The sequence below is a fragment of the Geospiza fortis genome, unplaced genomic scaffold (assembly GCF_000277835.1).
Source record: "Geospiza fortis unplaced genomic scaffold, GeoFor_1.0 scaffold719, whole genome shotgun sequence".
Classification (NCBI taxonomy): Eukaryota; Metazoa; Chordata; class Aves; order Passeriformes; family Thraupidae; genus Geospiza; species Geospiza fortis.
The window spans coordinates 429336-449629 of NW_005054451.1; the positions used below are offsets into that span (position 1 = coordinate 429336).

Genomic DNA, 20294 nt, shown 5'->3' on the forward strand with positions numbered 1-20294 from the left:
GGAGATGAGACAGGAGCTCATCATCAATTGTGACACAAGGGAAGCTCCTGGGGACCAAGTACTCACCAACACCTGAAATGCCCAGCTAGGGATGTGTGTTATCATTTCATCAATCCTTTGGAAGTAAAAATTGCTGCATGTGTGGCTGCTGGGCAAAACTGCTTTAGGTTTTCCTTGCTTTCATCTCATCCTGATTTAAATAAAATAAGCAAGCTCACACTGGGTTAAACATTATGGCTCTCACTAACAGATTTTACAATCTGAGCTGTGCACTTGGAGTGGCAAGACAGAGTGCTGACAACTCCTATTCTTTGCCACAGATCAGTATGGGCTGCAGAAAAAAAAACACATTATCTGCCTGCCAGCCCTGTGGGAAATGCACAAGGGAATTATTCCAGACGCTGCTCATTTCTGCAAATGGAAGGAACCGAGCTTTCCTGACAAGACAGAAATGGATGAGAACTCAAAGTTCACAAAATGATGAAAAGCAATAAGTCAGGGCTTCAAGTAACCCATGTGGATGATTTTGCAAATCTCATCTGTTCACTGTCAGGGACTGAAGAAATGCAGTAAAAAACAGGCTAAGTTCCACAACCCTGTTGTTGCTAAATTCAGGGTATTTCTTTTACTGTTTTAAAACTCAGCTAACCCCCCATTTAAAATTTTTTTTTATATTTGTGAAGTCAGATGAACAGCAGACAGATCATCTACCCACGGAACAGATAAAAGTAGTAGTATTTCAAAGCTTGTTACATTTTCTTGCCTGCTCACCTCATTCCTAACACAGGCACCCTATTTCATTAGAAATTAATTAACTAACTAGAAATAGTTAATTATTTTCATCTCTGTTCTATCTCCAGCCTTTTTCCCAAGACTTCCAACAACGTTATCTTTAGTGCAAACCCTATCAGTGATTTCTGTGTTTGTTGTGGCACACGTCAGGGAACATTGCACAGTCCTTGAATAGATGTCAAATGTACAGAACCAGGGATGAAGAACTCCAGATTACATTTTTAATTCTGAAACAAGAAGTGTGTCCTTACAGATCAACGCCCTTTGGAATTGTTTTCTGAAATATGTGTGGCAGATGTGCTTTTCTTCTTACAATCTGAAATTTAATGTAAGATCCTCCACTTCTGCTTGCCCTGCAATTTGCTGGTGCAGGGACATAAGGAAGCTAGAGGCTGGCTGGACCTGTTCCTTCCTTTCATGCAGATTTCCAACTTCTGGAGTGGAAATTCCAGCAGGAACAACTGAACTAGCCTCTTTATTCTTTTTAAGTTGCTTATTTATAGATCCTGGAAAGGTGTTTGAGTGAGAATTGGTGCGTTCCCCTGCTTTGTAACCAGCCTCTTGCCCATCTTAAAACAACTCTTGCTCTGGATTAGAGGGGCTGGCATTCAGTTACATTGGTCTCTAGTGTTACAGGCCATCCACGGTGCCTTTGTGGTTCACGGGCACAGGGACTGATCCCCTGCACAATCCCATGGATGTGTTCTTTGGGCAGAGCTCAGCAACCCAAATTATCCAGTCTTAAAGGCCAATGGATCTCAGTGTCGCCCATTTATCTTTAAGCAAAAGATTTATCTTATGAAAAAATAGTTTAAACACACTTGTATTTGGCTCTCCTGTACCATTGGACATAAATAGGTGAAAGTGCCAATAAAACCACTGCTTGCTAAATGCTAAAATGATTGTGTTCATATTTCAATAATGGCAGTACTATATCTACCCAGAGAAGTTTGGCTTTGGAGTTTTAATATTTACAGTAAGCTCCAGGAAATGGTATTTTGTATGGTTAACTTCTGCCTTCAATCTGTATTCCACAGCAAGTGCTGAGCTCAGATTAGTTTTTCCTGAAGGCCTCCTTTACCCAAGTGGCCCAAAAGGGCTGGATTTGTTTCTGTCAGAAAAACTGTTTTACTGCTGGCTTTTGTAACAAACCCAAAATTTTATGATATTCAACTTTTACAGCACTTAGATTTGTTTCTAGGACATCTGCGTTTTATTTCTTGGACACAACAGGACCAAAAGCACAGAAATTATTGCCCATTACCAGGCATTTAGTGTAAGCCAATTTTTCCCCATGTTTGTGTATGTTTTATTTGAGTTCATGACATGGTGCCTTCTATTTGATTACCTGAGTATTTAAAAAGATCAAAACATGCACATTATTTAAGGAGGGAAGCTGAAAATGTAGCAAATGAAAACCTTCTCATAAGCATACCTTGACTGAGATTTGTCCTCTTCAGCAGCTGTGTGCCAGCCAGCAGAAGCTATTTTTTTATTATAATTATTTTTAAAAGAGATATCCTCACTGAGAACACTGGATCAGGGCTTTCCTTGACTTACCTTGACCTGAGGTGCAGGGGCAGAATCTGTCTCTACAAACTGCTGTGCTGCTCTCCTGCCTCCTGGGTGGAGTGTGATTTGTACCCCTTTCCCTCCCCACCTTGCCTGCAAACACAGCTGAGCCAACATCAAGCTGAAAGCAAAACAGACCCCAGATAAAGGGTTTGTCCCTCCCTCTGGAGAGGAATTAGACAGCAATTCCTGTCTCACCCTGCTCCTGGGGGCAACGTAACTGCTGCCCCTTCCTCGGGGCATGGCATGGTTTGGCAGCCTGTAAATAAATAGTCAAAGCGCTATATTTACAGGAAACACAATGCCTTGCTGCTGTGAGGGTTTAAATATAGAGAACAGGCCACTACTGGCATTTAAAATAGCACTAGCTGGACAAGATAGTGCAATCAGAAAATAGCCTAAGCTTTTACTGTGGTTCCATGTACAGGCTTTTCATATCCCTCCTGCTACTTTCAAATGAGCTGAATCAGTGCCTTTTACAGACAGGGGATCGTTTGCTTTTGAACAAACTGCATTTCTTGACATTTGTTCAATTTTTTGAAATGGCTACTGCAAATGCACGGTGTATTGGAAAGCCTTGCATTCAACAGCACAGCTGTTTGTTGTGCACAGCTGTATTTGAGAATTAATGTAACATAATTCTTATGGCTTTAAACTCCTAAGTGCTTCTACCTGAGTTACAAAGCCAAGTTTCCAGCTGCCACCCAGGGTCAAAGCACAGAGCAGGTACCACCACCCTGCAGAAAGGCAAGAGAAGGAGGAATCCCCTTCCTCTCCTCTGCCAGCTCCACACATCCTTGGTACAGAGTCAAGCAGCAAACAGGCTCTGCACAGAGTAGGTCAGGAGCTCACAGGGAATGGGTGGGAATCTTCAGCCGCTTCCTCCTTGGCCACTCCCTCCTCCCAGCCCTTATGCAGGATTTGCAGCTATGCTGATGTGTCCAGACATATAAGCTGGACTGGGCACAGTTGAGTCTTGAGCAAGGCAGGAAACAAAGAGAGCCTATGACTCAGAGCACCAGTCTCCAGCTAGGCAGCTCCAGGGCAGCCAAATGTGCTTTCCCTTATTAGGCCACATCATGAAACCTCACTTTGTTTTGAGTTGTACCTAACTCTGCAGTAGTAGCACCGACTTTAAGAATCAACTTCTAAAGCAGCATTTTGGCAGAGTGCAGCTCCACCTCCAGCTTTGCTTCTTAAAAGAAGCCCATCAGTTGTAATTCAGTTTGACTCCACCTACTCTGACCAACACTGAATAATGTAACATGAATCAGGCCCCATTAGCAGCAGATGACATGTATTAGAAATCCAGCACCTGTTTAGCTCCCTGTAAATACTGTAAATAACCCTAATTTCCACTGTGCCACCTCAGTTAATGAGGTGGTTTTGATCTGGATCATTTTAGTGGTCTGCTAAGAGAAACCATTAAAAGATAGGGCCTTATACCTCCCACAGACCTGGTTTAAGAGAGCTCAGTTCTAAAAATCCACAGCTGATTTTCCTCAATTTAAGTATTTTTGTTACATGATGTCAGATTTGTGTCCTCAGCTGAAATGTAACCCTGCATGAGCAATGTGCCACTGAAGTGAGTTCATGCAGGAATTATGCAGGCAGCTGAACTTTCACACCTCTTCTTCTAGAGTGCCTCAAATGCTGCTCCCAAAGCTGGAGCAGCCAAAAGGTTACAAGACATTGTGTATTCTCACACAGTGCTGTTGATGATGAAAATGAAACAAGAAGCAGCATCAACCTTCCACCTACAACTAAGCAGAAAGTTCACAGCCCAAACGCTACACGTATTGCAGTATAACTTACATGCCGTATTGCTACTTTAAAATAAAGAGTGACAGTTCTCAATGACCACTCTCAACCTGCCTCTTAAAAAGAAGAGATTTTCAGATGGGCTTAAACCTTATTACAAATGCACTCTCATGATTCTAAGTGTAGGTCAGTAAGTGATAATTGCCTTGAGCAGATTCGTTTTGGCATTCATAAATTTGGGGTTCTATGCTGCAAACATGCTATCAGCTGAAAGAAAATGTGCATTTATAAAATTAACAAGTCAAGTGTAACTTCTGGATTTCAGTTAGGACTCCTTCCTCCCCTGCACTCCTGCACTGACTCTGCTGCTTTCATTTCGCATGCCTGTAGCAGAAAAATGGTTTATCTCTCTTGCTTAAGCACAAATTGTTAATCTCTTTGTACAAAGCATTGCTTAAAACTGCTCACAAAGCGAGAGGAATCCTACTCACTCTATGAATACAAAATGTATTTCTAAATACAAAAAATTTTGTACTTCTGCATACAAAATTTCATAACTGTTAATAAAACAATAGTGACTTTGCAGAAGTTAAGACCTGGAGATTTCTAAGACAACCACAGATCTCAATGTTATAAACATTTCTGTTAAATGGTGACTTCCAGGGTGAGGGGGCAGAAATGCTCAGCCAAATTCCTTTCTCAATCCATAGATGTGACACAGCAACAACATCAGAAGGAAGGACACAGAGAAATGTTTTTGCCTTGTTGAGAAACCAGCTGTCAGACTTCAACTGAATGTTGAACTGAATGTATAATGCTGTACTAACAAATCTGTGTTCAGAATAGTGTATTTAAAACCAATTATTGCCTTTACAGCTCCAGCTTATAAAATCACAAGACTAAATTAGGCTTCCACATTATTTTATTTCCCTCTTAAAATATAGCATTGAAGTCCTGCACACATATAAATATCCCTATAGTTTCTTGCACACTTTCTATCCATCATTACTTAAAGTGCCCAACTGTGAACATTAAAAGTAAAAACATTACTGTTAAGAGTGGCTATACTTGTAGGAGGACTGGTATTCTGACAATGCAGGCCACTGATTTTACAAAAATCACCTGCAAAAGAATACACCTTAAACAACACGCATCAATATTAACCCTGAAGTCATTTTTCTTTTCCATTCAGCTTATCTAAAAGCAATTAATGTACAGGGTTTATTTTTGAAACATGTCTTTTACATAGTGTAAGAATAAAGGATAAATGCATCACTTTCTTTCTAGCTCCCTCCTTTCCCCACAAAGTGTTTACTGTGTCCCAAGCTGCTATGTTGATTAAAACCAGTTGAAAAGAGCTCCGGAAATGCATGCAACTTAAAATTCACTTAAACACACTTTAAGTTATAAAGTCTGAGAGATTTGATTTCAGCACGTGGTTATGGTTCAGTTGGATTATTGGATGTGTTTGTCGTGGTGGCAAGATTGGTAAACACTTCTTCCTTGGTTTCAGGCTGATGTCTTTCCATTTTGGTTTCCTCTTGAGCATTTTTATTACTGGTATCTCCCTTGCTCTTGACTTCCACAGGTTCAATCTCCATGATTTCCTGTGGTGGCTTAGGCTCTGGCAAATTTGGCTGAAGTCCATCAACTTGAACAGGTTCTGGGACATCTTCTGCTTTCTGTTCAAGTTTTTCCAAAATGGTCTGGACCTTCCTTACGCCATCTCTCCTGGCCTGGCGCACATCCGCACGACCCTCAGGGTCCACTGAGTCTAGGGCTAGCAACTCTTTGGTCAAATACTCTTCAATCATCAAGTACTTTTTGTCAGTTTTCTTGCCTTCAAAGGAGTTTACTGCCTGCTCAAGCATTTGTACTTTCTCCAGAATTGCTTCCACTTTCAAAACACCAGGATGCTTTTGAGGCTCTCCTGTTTCCATCGTCTTCGGCAGTGCCGCTTCTTCGGGAGGAGGCCTCTCCTGGGGGGGAGCAGCCTTAGCAGGGGAAGGAGCCTTTTTATCAGCTTTCTCTGCCATGGCTGGAGGCTTCTGGGGCTGTGGTTTAGGATCTGGCTCTTGGTGGGTGACCTGGATTGGGATATATGTGGAGGGTGCCTCTGTTTCGGGCGGTGGGGCTGCCTTGTTGTCAGGCTTGACTTCAGGAGGAGGGGCTGGTCTTGGTGGCTCCTGAGCTGGGACTTGCTGCTGAGAAACCTGGCGAGCAAGGCAAGTTTTGTGTTGAGACACAATGCTCCTTATTTCCCTCTAAACAACAAGTAATCTACCATCTAATTTTCTGTACTCCTAGCAGTGCAATTTCACACACATGAGATGTTTAATCTTCCCTGAGCGTTGCTGGATTTTACGGTTTTAAACTGAAAAATAGCACTGTGCTGAACAGTTATTATAATCACCAATCAACTCTCTCAAACATTAAATTTAACCCACCAAATCCTGCCCATGCTCAATAAAATCAGCCCCAGAAGCAGGTTTAAAAGATAGGACCTTTGAGCAAAGCCTTCACCTAGCTTAAGTCAGTGAGATTTCTTGTTGAAGAAAGATTTCATCCCATTTCACTAGTTAAGGGCTCATCTTTCTTGAAAAGCCAACTACTTTGCTGAGTTTTAATCACACTTTGGGCTATTCTCACCCTATTTCTGTTTTCAGGACATTCCTTTTTTGGTTAGTGCTTATTTTTAATCTTTAACCTATTTACATGAAGAGGTTACTGTGTCAATCTTCTTATGCTCTAGTGATTAGAGACTATCCTTGGGATTACTCCACTTTTAAATCATCAAATCAGAAAACTCTTGAAGTTGAGATTAGTTTTGAAGTCTTAGCAGAAAACTGAAATTTAGGAGATCTGCATTTTCCTCCCCCTGACATCCCCTTTAGTTACTTGGGCACATAAACAGTCATTCTGAAAGATAGTAAATACAGCTCTCATGGATTTAAATATTAAAATATTGGTATTTTATTCCAACCAAGTATGTAAATGGCCTACACTACAAATCTGTTACTGCTTTACCTGTTAATCATAAAATTTGATTAGGGAGAGCAAACTCTCACCCACAAAGATAAATAAATTAGCACTGACCTAGAATATGCCATTAAATCTTTAGTCTTCCTTGTTTTGTCCTAGCCTGGGTTTTCAAAATTATTAACCTAAGTCTGCTTCTGTCATTTTTAATGTGAAAAATCTCCAGAGAGGAAATCAAGGCTTGTTTCTGTACATAGCCCCTTCCACACACTCAGAGCTGTCTAACTCCCAGTAGGCTTTTAATTGTAGATTTAGTAAGAATTCTAACATGGAAAAAATGTTCAATGCCAGCAGGTTCTATGACCAAGAACACACTTCAAGTCAGAAGAACAAAAAGCTCTGGATTTTGCTTATCCCCTTTCTTCATAGGAAAAATTACTTTGTGCATCTGATGCTATCCCCTAAATGGTTCTGAGACATCAGTGAAGTATATTTACATAGATGTCACAAATCCCACAGACCTGGTTTTCGTCTCATAAACATAATGCAACATCAGTGACCTCAGTGTAATTACACCAAATTATACTCTGACAAGAGAAGATTAAATCATATTTCAGTGATCTACCACAGTCCTGACAGGTGGAAAGGCAACTTGCAGCTTATCTCAGGATCTCCCAGTCTGTTTAAACTTAACAGTGGAGACTGCTTTAGGTGCTTTCATGTATGTGTTAGTACAAGCTCATTTTTCAGCTCTAGCCACGCTCAGGTCCCTGGCAGGTGAATCACTTCCCCATTCTACATACCTGGGGTCTGTCTACTACTGTCTGCACTCGGATGGGAGCTGGGGGCTGCACCTGGGTGCTCACTCTGGCCGGGGAGCTCTCCCGACTGGAGGAGCCTCTCTGAGCCACCCGGAACGGAGACTGCGCTCGCGCCGCCTTGGGCTCCCGCTCCTCCGGCTGGATCTTGTGGAACACCGGCTGGTGGGCTTGGAACTCGCTCTGCTGGGCAGGGTAGTGGGTCTTCTGTGCCTGGTGGTAGGCCTGTGCTGGCTGCCGGGGCATGTTTTCATGGATCACGGGGATTGGGATGTAACCGCGAGGAAGCGAGTGGCTCCCTGCATTGGGTCTGCCAGAGGGCTGCGGGGAAGCTGTTGGAGGGTCAGATGCTCCAGGAGGTTGAGGCTGCCATGAAAACAAAAATCCATTATTAAATGTTAACCACTGTGCGTTCACAATTCTTCTCATTTCTAAAGAGAAAAGGGGGCAATCATCATAGAAACTGAACTTGTGTTTCAGGCGTGCAAGGACTCCATTTCCCTGGATTTTTGGCCAAGAGCCTCACTAGACAAACCACATAAGTTGTGAGAGCATCATTATAACAAGCAGGAACCTGAGCTACAGCATTCCCAGCCCTGAAATGAACAGGGAGTGGATGCTCAGTCAGAATGTTTGCTGCTTTTGCATGGCTGTTCCTGTCTAAACCTGTTAAATTTGAGGTAAACTAAAGCTAAGCAAACAAATTACGTGCTGGAGACAAACCCCTAAGAGCACACAGCATGGACTTCTGATCCTGGCCACACAAACAGATTTTGTAGGTTTTGTTGGGGTTTTTTTTAAGAGCATGTCATTAATTTGGTGATGCAGATATGGCTAATTCCCCTTTGCCCCCTTCTCCTGTTAAAGGCCAGACTGAGCTGCGAGAGGAGAGAACAGGCACTGCAGGAGAGAAAGGGAAAAAAACCCCTCCTGTCATTCTGATAAACTGCTCAGCTGCCCATGGAACAGCAGGAACCTTGGATAAATAAATGATGGTTTGCATTACAGCACCATCACTGGCACTACTGGTGGCACTGCTGATGTGCAGTGTAGGGGCCCCAACACAGGCTCTGGTCACTTGGCACCCACACTGCACTGCCTGAGCATGTAACAGCAAGTTCTGAGGCCCTCCCTCCCTGGTTATCTCCATTAAGTGGCACAGAAGACACATTCCAAAAGCCACTCTGCATGCAAGGCAAAGCTGTACACAGGTGGGAGAAGGAAAAGCTGAGCTTGTTGTCTTAGACAGGCATGGTTAGTCAAAATAGCTGAGAAACCTGCCAGCAGGATTTTAATTACATTCTTCAAACTCCAAATGGGTTTCAGAGAAGATGCCACCACTGTTGAATTACAGACCTGATATGTTTTCAGCTTGGTGAAGGCTGAATTTCCTGCTCATCTTACTTTGAATAAAAATGAGGCTTATATTTCCATATATTACAAGAATACCAATTTGCTAATTCTCTACAGAGAGCAGGCCAAAAATCCCACCTTCTGAAGTACAAAACAAGCAGGGTGACATTTTTTCAAAGAAGCCCATAATCTGAATTTTTTTTCACATGCCACTGAAGGACAAAAATACTTTACAACTCACTTCTAAATGTGTATATATGTAAATCCATTTCAAACAACTGAAATTTGCAATTAGGAAGCAAAGATCTTCTGAAGTGGCCTGGGTTGTTAGCTGACTGGACACTTGTCTCTCCCACTTTTGACTCACAGTGCAGAACACAGGAGGCTTGTCTGCATTCTCCACTTGTAGGAGAACCTGCACAAACCCTAAAAAAACCCTCCCCTGCCACAGGGCCTGCTCAGCTCTGCATTTATCTCTGCAGAATCATTCCAGAACAGAAGTGGGTGACGCCAGAAAAAAACCCCATCCATATTCATGCTGCCATGACTGTGCACTTTCAGTACTCTGCAAGCACTGGGAAAAAACACAATCCTGCGGCAAGCTGGGCTTCCTAAGCTCCCCATGTGTGACATTCAGGCCATAAATGCTGCAAAGACCACTGCAAGCAGAGCCCAGCAGCCTGACGCTCACCTCGGCTCCGTGCGTGGCCGCAGCTGCCGGTGTCTGTCCACATTGTTTATCGGCCGCCGGCGACTCGGGGCCACCATAGCCCGCTCTGAGGGGTGCCTGAGCCTGGCCCGGCGCTGGCACGGCCTCTGTCTTGTACCTCTGCAGCCCAGGCTGCGGGGAGGAGAAGCAGGGGTGCTGCTGCCGGCCGTCCAGGCCCTCGTGGATGACGGGGATGGGGATGTAGCCCGCACGCAGCTTGGGGTAGCCCACGTGTCCTTCTCGGGCCGCCGGCTGCTTGGGGCTGTCTCGAGAAGGGCCATTGGCTGAGGACTGGCCTTCCTGCAAGGGAAAACAGCACACAGAGTTGTTGGTAGCTCAATAAAGCTGCCCTAAAGGTCTGCCCTAAAAGCAGCATCAGATGCGCGTGAGGAGCTCAGAGCCTCTCAGGCCTGTGCAGGGTGCCAACACTGCAGGCAAGGGGAGGAAGATAAAAATATCTGCTTATGTGTGGGGCTTTCACCTCCACTTCTCATAAGCATTCCCTTGTTCTTTGAAATACCTGCCTAATTCCACCTGGAATATCATGCACTTAGCCACTAGCCCAGCCTCTTCAGAGGGAGCTCATCCAATTCAAACAAGTACCAATGGGACCAAAGACATCTCCTCAGCACTTCTCAATGCTACATCTGAAAAGACACTTGCAAAGAAACAAATCCCAACAAAAGCACAGATTTTGTTGGTATCATTCTTCCCACTGGCTATTTGAAGAGATACTGACACTGCACAATGAAAATGTGTTCACTTCCAGCTAAGGAGGATCTGGTTCAGTAAATATTGAGGGAGAGGGAAGGGGAACACAGGATAGCTTATCAAAGAGGAAAACACTGAAAAACAAGATTTAAAAATCCCTGTGTTGCCTGAGTACACTCACTGGACAATGTCAAAGCTCTGGCAAGGGTGGAAGTGGTTTGTGCTAAGAGCCCTCACAAGTCCTCTAGTAAGTTCTTCCTGCATCGGTCATTCTATTTTGAGACCCCACAAGGGCCAAGTTCCAGATGTATCTCTAAGTCAGATCATGTAACAAGCACCTCTGTCATTCAGAGGGTAATGTCATTATTCAGTAAGAGGAGAATTTAATAAGGGGACATATGGTGCAAGTGTTGGAAACCCTATTTTTAAAGGGGTGTTTAAGCTGCAAAAATATTTCATGTTGCTCCTGTACACACTGACATACTAATTCATCAGGAATTCACTGTTTTACCAACCAGATTATCAGTGTTCTTACTATATGATAGTATCATCTTAAAAAGTGATTCTGAGAATTCCTCTTAGCAGTAAAACCACAGAGAATTGATGCTGTAAACTAATAAAGACAAAAAAACACTGAAAGGAACAAGTTCAAAGTCTGAGCCTCACTGTTCCATTTCCTTTTACTCATTTCAAAAAAAAAAAAATCCTGCACAAAGGAAGGATTCTAGAAGAGGCACAGAGGAGAGCCAGGCCTAGAAAGTTCGCAGAGAGAAGCAATCTGAAGTTGGCTTTCCCAGCTGCAGAACAAGGATGATCTCATGCCAACGTCTGCACCAGGATCCACAGATGAGTCATTTTAAATTCACCCTACCAGGAAACCACATTCCTCTGCTCCACACAGGCTCTCAGGGGCTTTCAGAACCCCCCACAGCAACACACACTTACACTTTCACCTTCCACCAGTACAACCCTGGCCCCACAGCTCTGCCGGGATCCGCAGGGACGCACCCTCACGTCAGCAAACAGCATTTGTTGGAAAATAAAAAAATAAACCTGAGGTGTGCTCAGCTGACAACAATGCGAGGCCATGCTGGAGCCAAGCATGTGTCAGAGCCTGGGCTGGGAGGGGAGGGGATGGATCCCAGCGGGAAGCAGCACCTTGGTGCTGCGCTGACTGCGGGCATTCTGCGAGCGCCAGCTGCCCCAGTGTCCCCAGCAGTAACCCGAGCAGCCGCCCCACCTACCACGGCTCCCACCGCTATAAAAAGGAGATTCCCTCACTTCCAGCGGCTCTAAGGGAAGGGCTTAGGAGCTGGGTGAGCCTGCAGCACCTACAGGTGAGCTGGCATGAGAAGGTTTTGTCAGCCAAAGCTGCTCTGCCCCACCTGGGGTACAGAACTGGCCAAAGGGAGCAGCTGCTTTAGGGTCTGCATTGTCTTTGATTTGGGAACAAGACCTCCAGTTTCTGGAGTGCCCCACAATGATAAATCATTCCACATGGACAGTGTCCCAACTCCCCTCCATGAACCCCCCCAAAGAGCCCAGCCGTGGCCTTCCCCTCCCTTGTCTTCATGCTCAGACCCGTGGGGCTGCCCTTGTTTTGAACCTTCTCAGCAATCTGAGAAATCTGCCTCTGCAACTTAAGCCCTGCTAGGAAACACAAAAGAGGCAGCCCAAAACCAAAGCAAAAATCAGGTTGGACTGCTTTTTCAAAGCATCCAGTTTATAAAATTAAGTAAAGCTTCTGTCAATACTTAAGGTGTTTTTGTTTTGTTGTTCTCTATTTTTTTAATAGACTATACTCCCACAATTTCTCACATATTCTTACAGCTTCAGACAACCTGTTCTGCTCCTGTGGAAAGTCAGTATTTCAAGCTGGCCCTTTGTTGTAGGCTTTTTTCCCCTGTAGTCAGGTTTAACCACAGAGGCCTCAGCTGTGCAGTCATACTGGAACAGCCCTTGGTAAAAGAGCAAATGCAGCGTCCTTGTTTTTCCCACCATCAGTGGCTCCGAGGCACAGATCAGGTTTAGGAAAGGTGCTCTCATCACAATGCACTTCCTGCTCTGCACTGTCCCCTTCAACACTTAATTAACACTTGACTCTGCAAACAGTTGCCTACATTAGCCAGTTTGTATCACCACATCTTTAACATTCTTTCTTCCCTGTTTCTTTTCCTCCCACCTGGTAAAATCACCAACAGGGACAATCCAGGGATCCTGAAATTCCCATCTCTGGGGAATGACACCACTGAGGAGGTCCTGGGTTCAGGTCTGTATTTAGTGAGAATCTGACACAGCAGGGAGTGCGTGCAGATCCCAATGTTCCTGTCTCCAAAATTCTGGCCAAAGCAGTTCTGTTCTGTGCAGGAGAGCCTGTGTTTCCAGCCTGGGCAAACAGGTTCTGAAAGACTTCAGGAAAAGCTCAGGTGTGCCTGGGGACACTGTGCCAATGGAGAGGAATGAATCAAGCTATGGAAAACTCTCATCTTCACACTACATTAAAGAAATTCACAGATTCCCTCCTAATGCTTTAATTCCACAGAACAGCCAGCACAACAAAAAGTAGCCATTTTTTGGTTTTATTTGCCTTGTATCACATACAGTTCTTGCTTGTTACATTAACAAACCTGTTACCTGGAAAAACTCCAGAACTCACATTTAATTCAAATCTGCACAAAGAGAATGACCAACAAATGAATGATAAGTCTTACTCCACCATCCTTCTGGTTTAAGTATTAAGAAAACAGGAACCCAACTCAGGTTTCTGCATTGAAACCAATTAAAGCAAATTTTTCCTGTCCTCATCTAAGGAAACAAGAAGTTCCTTAAAATTGCAAGTAGCTACAAGCAGCAAAGTATCAACTAATTTTCAGTAAGTACCAGGACTACAATCAGCAATCCCGGCTGTGATCACACATTTAATTTACCTTGAAGAGAGAGAATCCCCCAAAAGGAGGGAGCACAAAAATGCAAAAACTGCATTGAGCAGCTCAGAAATGTTCCCAACAGTTTTAGCTGACATTTCAGGTAGCCTGAAATACCCCCAGAGACTCAAACCTGATCCAGCACTTCAGGAGGTGCTGAGGTAAGCCATCACATCCAGGCAAATGAGAGGTTTGGCCCAGGAGGGACAGTGGAGCTGTGCCTGAAGAGCTGCTCAGAGCAGGGACAGGGCTCACAGCTCTGGGGACAAGCGTTTCTGTTGTGAGGCCATCACCAGGATAAATAAAGGTGCAGCCAGCACGAGTTGAGCAACTGGAAAAAACACTTCATACCCCCACATCCTACTGCTGGCTTCCCGTGGGAAGGGCACTGTCAGGACTGACACTAAAATCCTCCAACTTGCTCCCATTTGTGAGTTGAAGCCATGAGGCACTGGAATAAAAAAAGTGACAGCAAGAGCAAAAGCACAGCCTTGCACCAGGGTTCCCAGCACAGCTGTACTGTCTGGAGTGGAGAATGGATAACTCCTAGTGTGCCCCAAGTCTGCTCAAGTGTTATTCCAGACCCAAACACAGAAACCTGCAAATTCAGTCACTGCGGATGCCAGCAAATTGCCACTGGAGTTTTCCAAGACAGCTCTACTGTTCGAAATAAATTTGTCAAAATATTCTGTATTCATGTTAAATGACTTGAATAGTTGTGTCAAATTCAGAATCTCCCTTTTGAGACTCCTTACATAATACATTTGTCATTCCTCCAATATTGAAATGGTCTACAGAATAAAGTCTAAAACCTCCTTTGCTGCCATTGCACTCCTGCATTTTTCTTAACCTGTACTGATGTTATTTGCAGTAGTCAATTCAGTCTCTAAAGCAGATGTTACTCACACATGTAGCACCCTTGCAGCTCTTGCAGAGCGGCACTGCAAGTATTTAAATTGTACCTCTTTTGTAAATACTATCTAGCAAGGGGAAAACAAAATTTACCAACACTGCCAAGAGATTAAACAACTTCTCTGTATGCAAACAGATGGACCATGACTCTAGTGTCGTTCTGAACTTGTAAGCTGCTGCTATAGAGCACCACACAAACAATTATTCTGGTTGCTTAAATGACTGAGAAAATACCAGTACTTAACAAAATCTTACTTGAGAACACACCTTTCATAACTTGAAGCCCAAATCCTATCTATTTAGGAAGAAGGGAGTAGCATGATTCTGCTCTTTCACAATCAAATACAGCAATAACCAAAATGAGTGACATAACAACCAAGTTCTGTTCACACACTTGCTCAAACCTGTATTTTATCAGAAATTACCATGAATAACCAAAAAAGACAGTGTTACCCATTATTAAATTAAGAATGAAGTAACTATTTTATTTATTAAAGGAAACACCATTTTTGTCATGGAAAGGCAAAATTTTAACCATTGGAATTAGATTCCACATCCACTTGTACTTTACTTCTGGCCAGACCTTCTTTCCCTCTCTATTCCATGAACTACAAAAGTACCACACTACCTTTGCTACCAACAGAAGTCAACACATCCCAAGCATTTCTGAGAAGTTCCTCGTGTCTGCTGTGTGTTTGAACATATAAATAGCACAACATCAGCATGAGCTGGGTTTTACTAACACTTCCCAGAGAACTACACGGGTTCCAAGGTACCCAGTGATTTACTCTCAGTGCTGACTCCAAACTTCTTACAGCCCTGCCTCAGCTGCTGCAGACATTTGCATTCTCACCCTTTTACTCACAATTTGTGCTTAAATATATAGACTGAGCACATAGGCATTTGAGCAAGATATCATTAGCTAATGACTGAAGGAAACCATGAATAAGCTTAGCTGCATGAGCTGTCTCAGTAGGACTTCGTGTCAGTCGCATCATGTAACCCAATTACAGGCCAAGCTGCTTTTGATGTTCCACTTGCTGAATGCTGAGTTTTATTTCCCAACATACACATGTGTAGGCAAACAGGCCTTTTGTTCTCTCTTGTAATTATCAAGTTGTATTATACAAGAATTACATTAACATTCTCTCTAATCGATGCCATTAGAAGTAAATAAACACCATTAAAAACTGAAGGAGAAAACTGAAGGAGAAAACTAATCCTCAGCTTTTCAGAACACAATGCCTTACTGGAGCAAATATGCTGGCTATCTTGCAGCTCAATCTTGTACCAGGAACAAAACCTGTCCTGTTTTAATCACTAGGAGGATTCTTCCTTCAGCTAAAATGCCTTGGTGAGGACATGACAACACCTGCCCAGTGTGCCCATGAGTGGAAGCTGGCACTGAAAGCACCCCATGGGCCAAACTGAACATGTCTGAGACAGAAACAATGACTGCTCCCAGGAGCAGAGTGCTCTTAGAGAGCTGGGATCACCACCCACCCTGCCAGCTTTAGGGGATGGACTTTAGAGAAAAGTCCTTCAGAGTGCTAACAAATACCCTTGCCAAGGGGGATGAGAATGACACTTTATTCAGTTATTTCTGTTCACTGCCTCATTACCTAAGAAGCAGGTGGGCAAACTGTTGCTTTCCTATTAGTTATGACCCAGGAATCTGAAATACATCAGAAAGCACAAGCCTCAAAAATTGCCTCAAAAAAAGAAAATAAAAAGGAGAACAAGCAGATGGTTGAAGAGCGGGCCATGAAATTCAGTTTATAGTCGGGCTTCAAATTTTTATTTTGTACACAGCAGTTTTCTGACTTCTCTTCCTTAAAGGGCAATTTTCCAACACTCTAAAAGCACTTGCTACATTGCACTCCTTTTATTAATTAGAAGGCTTTGCCATCAGCCACAAAAAACACACTTTTGTGCTACCCGGCCTACTGGGTAATGTCAGACAAGTCTCTTCCCCATCCCATGCCTGATTTTCCTGTCTGTAAAACCAAAAAGGAAAAATAAAAATAATCAAACCAACAGCTTCTGCAGCATATTTAAGATACAGCATTTTTCTTTCTGCCTGTAATTAAGTAATGTGATCTGTGTGAACAAGCCATTTCTTCTAATTTACATTCACCTTCACCTTGGCATGAAGAGAGACCACAGCTTACCTACAGAGTGATACTGTCTGCACTCCCCAAAGTATAATGGATTGTTACCTGCCTTATCATGGTTCAAGTGGGAACAATTCTATTTTTGCCATGTAGTCATGGAAAAGTTCTGCCTGTGCATACAAGTGTTAAAAATACAGTTCCTAGGTAAGAATGCTGCCACCTGGCACAAGTACTCTTCCTTTGTCCTTTAGATAAGGGGCACACGGTGCCAGGAGTTCCACAGAACCCTGCAACACCTTCTCTGCTTTGCCTCCTGCATTATCTCCAGTATCATTTCCTGGCGTTCCTGTCTCTTATTTCCGATTAGCCCCACCCCTTGTTTTCAGGTTAATTGATATGTCCATCAGTTAACTCCCTGCTCACCATGTTCTGTCAGGGAGGACTTTAAATAACTACACCAAGCAGCTGCAGGGAATCTGGGCAAAGCCAGGACACAACCCTCCCAAAAATCCCCTTCTGATAATTTTACCACTCCTACCTCTTGAGCCTTTTCTGTGCAGTACCTTTTTAATCTAGTAACTAATTTATTGGCCTGATAGAATGCACATCAGCATTAGGAATGTAAAAACACTGCAGGTGGAAGAGACCTTAAATGTTACTAAGCTGACCTCACATTCCCCTCCCCTGAGGAGAACCACTGTGAGAGGTACAGCTTCACAGAGGCTGTTCTGACCTCTCCATGCAATTTCTAATTTGGTCTACCAAGGATTTTTCAGTCAACTTGACCATGAGAAGTCAGTGCTCAAAAATAAGCCCACTGCTAAAGAGATGTGAATTTAGTGACTTCAGACTTATTTGGGGAAGCAGAGAGAAAAGAAATGCAACAGCCATGAAGGGAGAGGATGGAAACTTAGGTGTAGTCAGTTGTTCCCCAGTGAAGCATCAGCAGCAGGGTGAGATGGCTTCTTCTTCCTTTGTTTAGGCCTGTGCAGTCATTGCTGCAGCCAATACTTATCATAGATCACTTTTATGGCTGCTCCCTGACTTGTGCCTGGCTGCTGCTGCAGCTTTTATCTCAAACCCAAGGCACCACTGAGCTATTGATCACTCCCATATCCGTTAGTGAAGCTCAGCACAGTCAATTCCTTTAGTTTATTTTTAGCTGCATTATTTCCCAGGGGGTTTACTGCATGTGGAAACAACACAGAGAAGGGGTATTGATAAATACCTATACAAACCTTTGTTTTCTTCTTTAAGTGCAATCAATTTTAACCGACACTTTGGGGAACACCAAGTGAACAATTTAATGTCATAAGACAATCCTGCAGGAAGTACACAGACCTGTGATGCTCTAAGTTAGCAAAGAAAATAACTACAACAAATAAGCATAGGAAATGAGTAATTCTATCAAAAAAAAATAAGAGTGGCATTGCTAGTAAACACATTTTTACTAGATTTTAACACATCTTCACAGTATTAATTTCACCTTACTCCTTAAATGTCTTACTGTTAACTAATCAGGTCCTTGAAAGAAAACCATTAGTCTACCAGGAAGCTTCATTAATAAATATTTTTCTGTCACTTGCAAAGTCATTCCTTATTTCTCACTGAAACAACATGAGGTTTTTCCCTCTTTCTAATTAAGGGCTCCCCAATCCATCCTTACGCTGCAGTGATTTCTCACATGTAACAGAAACAAACACGCAGAAGAAGAACACTCATCCTTCATGTCAGTAAAAAGTAAAGGCCAGACTGAATGAAGAAATAACAGAGAGCCTGAATTCACAAATGCACCTCAAATACAGAGTTAAATGCAAAAACAAGGTCTGGTTTTGTTGCTTTAAAATACATTTGTCATGGGTTAAAATTTCTGAAGAGCCACTTCAACTTTTACCCGATTATGCGTCTGGCACAGACTCCTGCAGCCAGCATGGCTACACTGATGTTAAGCCTAGGGTAAGTGAGAAGACCAAGACCAAGCACTTGGGAACAACAGGACTTTGTTATGACCCTGCCTCAGCTGTATTCTTACCCAGCTAGAAAAGCTCAGCAAGCCCTAGAGCTGTGCTACAGACATTGTCCACTTAGAATGTAACACCTCATTTCATTACCTAATCTCTTGAGAAAGGGAACAAACATTCACACACAGAATATTGGTGGATGCAGTGCAAGACCACCTCAAAGACGGTAAAAAAATTGCCAATTTCACTGTCAGATTTCAGTGAAAGCAATGCAGTCATGGAGTCAGCATAAGTTTGATCTTTGTATAATCGTTCTTGAAAAGAACGAAGTCTCATGAAGTCTCACAAATGCAGCCAGCTTTTGTGATTCTCAGATCACTTCTATCAGCCCCAAGTTCTCATCTGAGCTAGGCTGAGAATGAAGGAAATCAGAAAGCTCTCTCCATCCAATCGCATCTTCTGCTTTCATCTCTTACGTCCTTCCTACCTGTTTAGGTATTAACAGAAGTTTGGCGTCTTCAAAAATCCTTGCTAGTTTTGAAATTCAATGTCAGTGGGTAATCTGCCTTCCTTGGCATTGTCCAGCTAAGAGAATATTTAGAAAAAGACATTTTCCTTGGGCCTAATTCTAAGATTCTTTTGCTAACTAGTACCTGTCCTAGTGAAATACACTAGTATTCAAACTGATTATTTCAGCAGCTGTCCATGAATTCCAGCAAATACATTTAATTTGAGGCTGATAAATGTCTCTGCGAGAGCAGTTACACACAACTTCTACCACCATAAACTGGAGGACTGTTTTTAGCTAGAAACTCCCAAAAATCAACAGCTCATCTCCAGAGGCATTTCTCTGTCTCCCAGTGAAAAAGCCCAAAGCACACGCTCCTGATAACAGCCAGGAGTAGCAGATTTTCCTGTTTGGTAAAGAACGTGTCCCAAAAAAGCTGTTCAAAATCAGATACAGCTTTTTGTACCTGTGACTACCCTTGCAATTGGCAGAAGAGGCACAGAGGCGATTCTCATCACCACAGATTTCACATGAGATAGGGGTGAAAATTTGTTTTGTTTCAGGCACCCACTCAAGCAGAGGGCTGATCCATCAGACAGCTTCCAGCTCTCTTCACACAATTATTGAAAGCAGCTTGACTCTGACTGTTCTGTTAAATGGGTTAGGCTCAAGTGGTATTCCTGGAACAAAACCCTTTCAGTAAACACAACACTTTTCTTCTCAAGTACATTCTATGGTTATAAAAACCACATTATTTTTATTTTTACTACCGTAACAGCAAGTGGTAGCAGGTGCCTCCAAAAAGGAGAGAAAATAGTTTTTCCTATGCTAGTCTCAATATTCTTGTTTTTCAAATTACATTTTTCTAAGACCTCTGCGTATTATTAGTAGAATTTATTTATAGACCAAACGAACCAGCACTTAGAGACCTGCAAAGGGGGTTAATTTGCGACAGAGAAGTACGTCCCTTCCTTTCCGAGGCCAGCTGCTCTCACGCCGAGCTTTCTGTCACGGTCTGCCCTCACAAACCGGGCAATTACTATTTTAAGAAACGGCAAGTTCATAAAATAATTAACACTTCTTGAGCGCGTCGCTCCTTGCATTGGGAGAAAAAACTTTCAACAGAGCTCCAGCGCAGCCGCATCCAGCGGCCCCTTCCCCGCTGCTGCGCGGACCCCAA

The 20294-nt window shown here is 43.1% G+C and overlaps 1 protein-coding gene across 1 annotated transcript; it reads right to left on the reverse strand.

Annotated features, from left to right (window-relative positions):
• Positions 1-5029: 5029 nt before the first annotated feature.
• On the reverse strand, positions 5030-10959 carry BAG3 (BAG cochaperone 3). The gene is made up of 4 exons (XM_031062579.1): positions 10933-10959; positions 9967-10284; positions 7908-8288; positions 5030-6338 (listed from the first exon to the last, which is right to left on the reverse strand). The coding sequence occupies exons 1-4, from the start codon at positions 10957-10959 to the stop codon at positions 5565-5567; spliced, it is 1500 nt and encodes a 499-aa protein (XP_030918439.1). The 3' UTR covers positions 5030-5564.
• Between the last annotated feature and the right edge of the window lie 9335 nt (positions 10960-20294).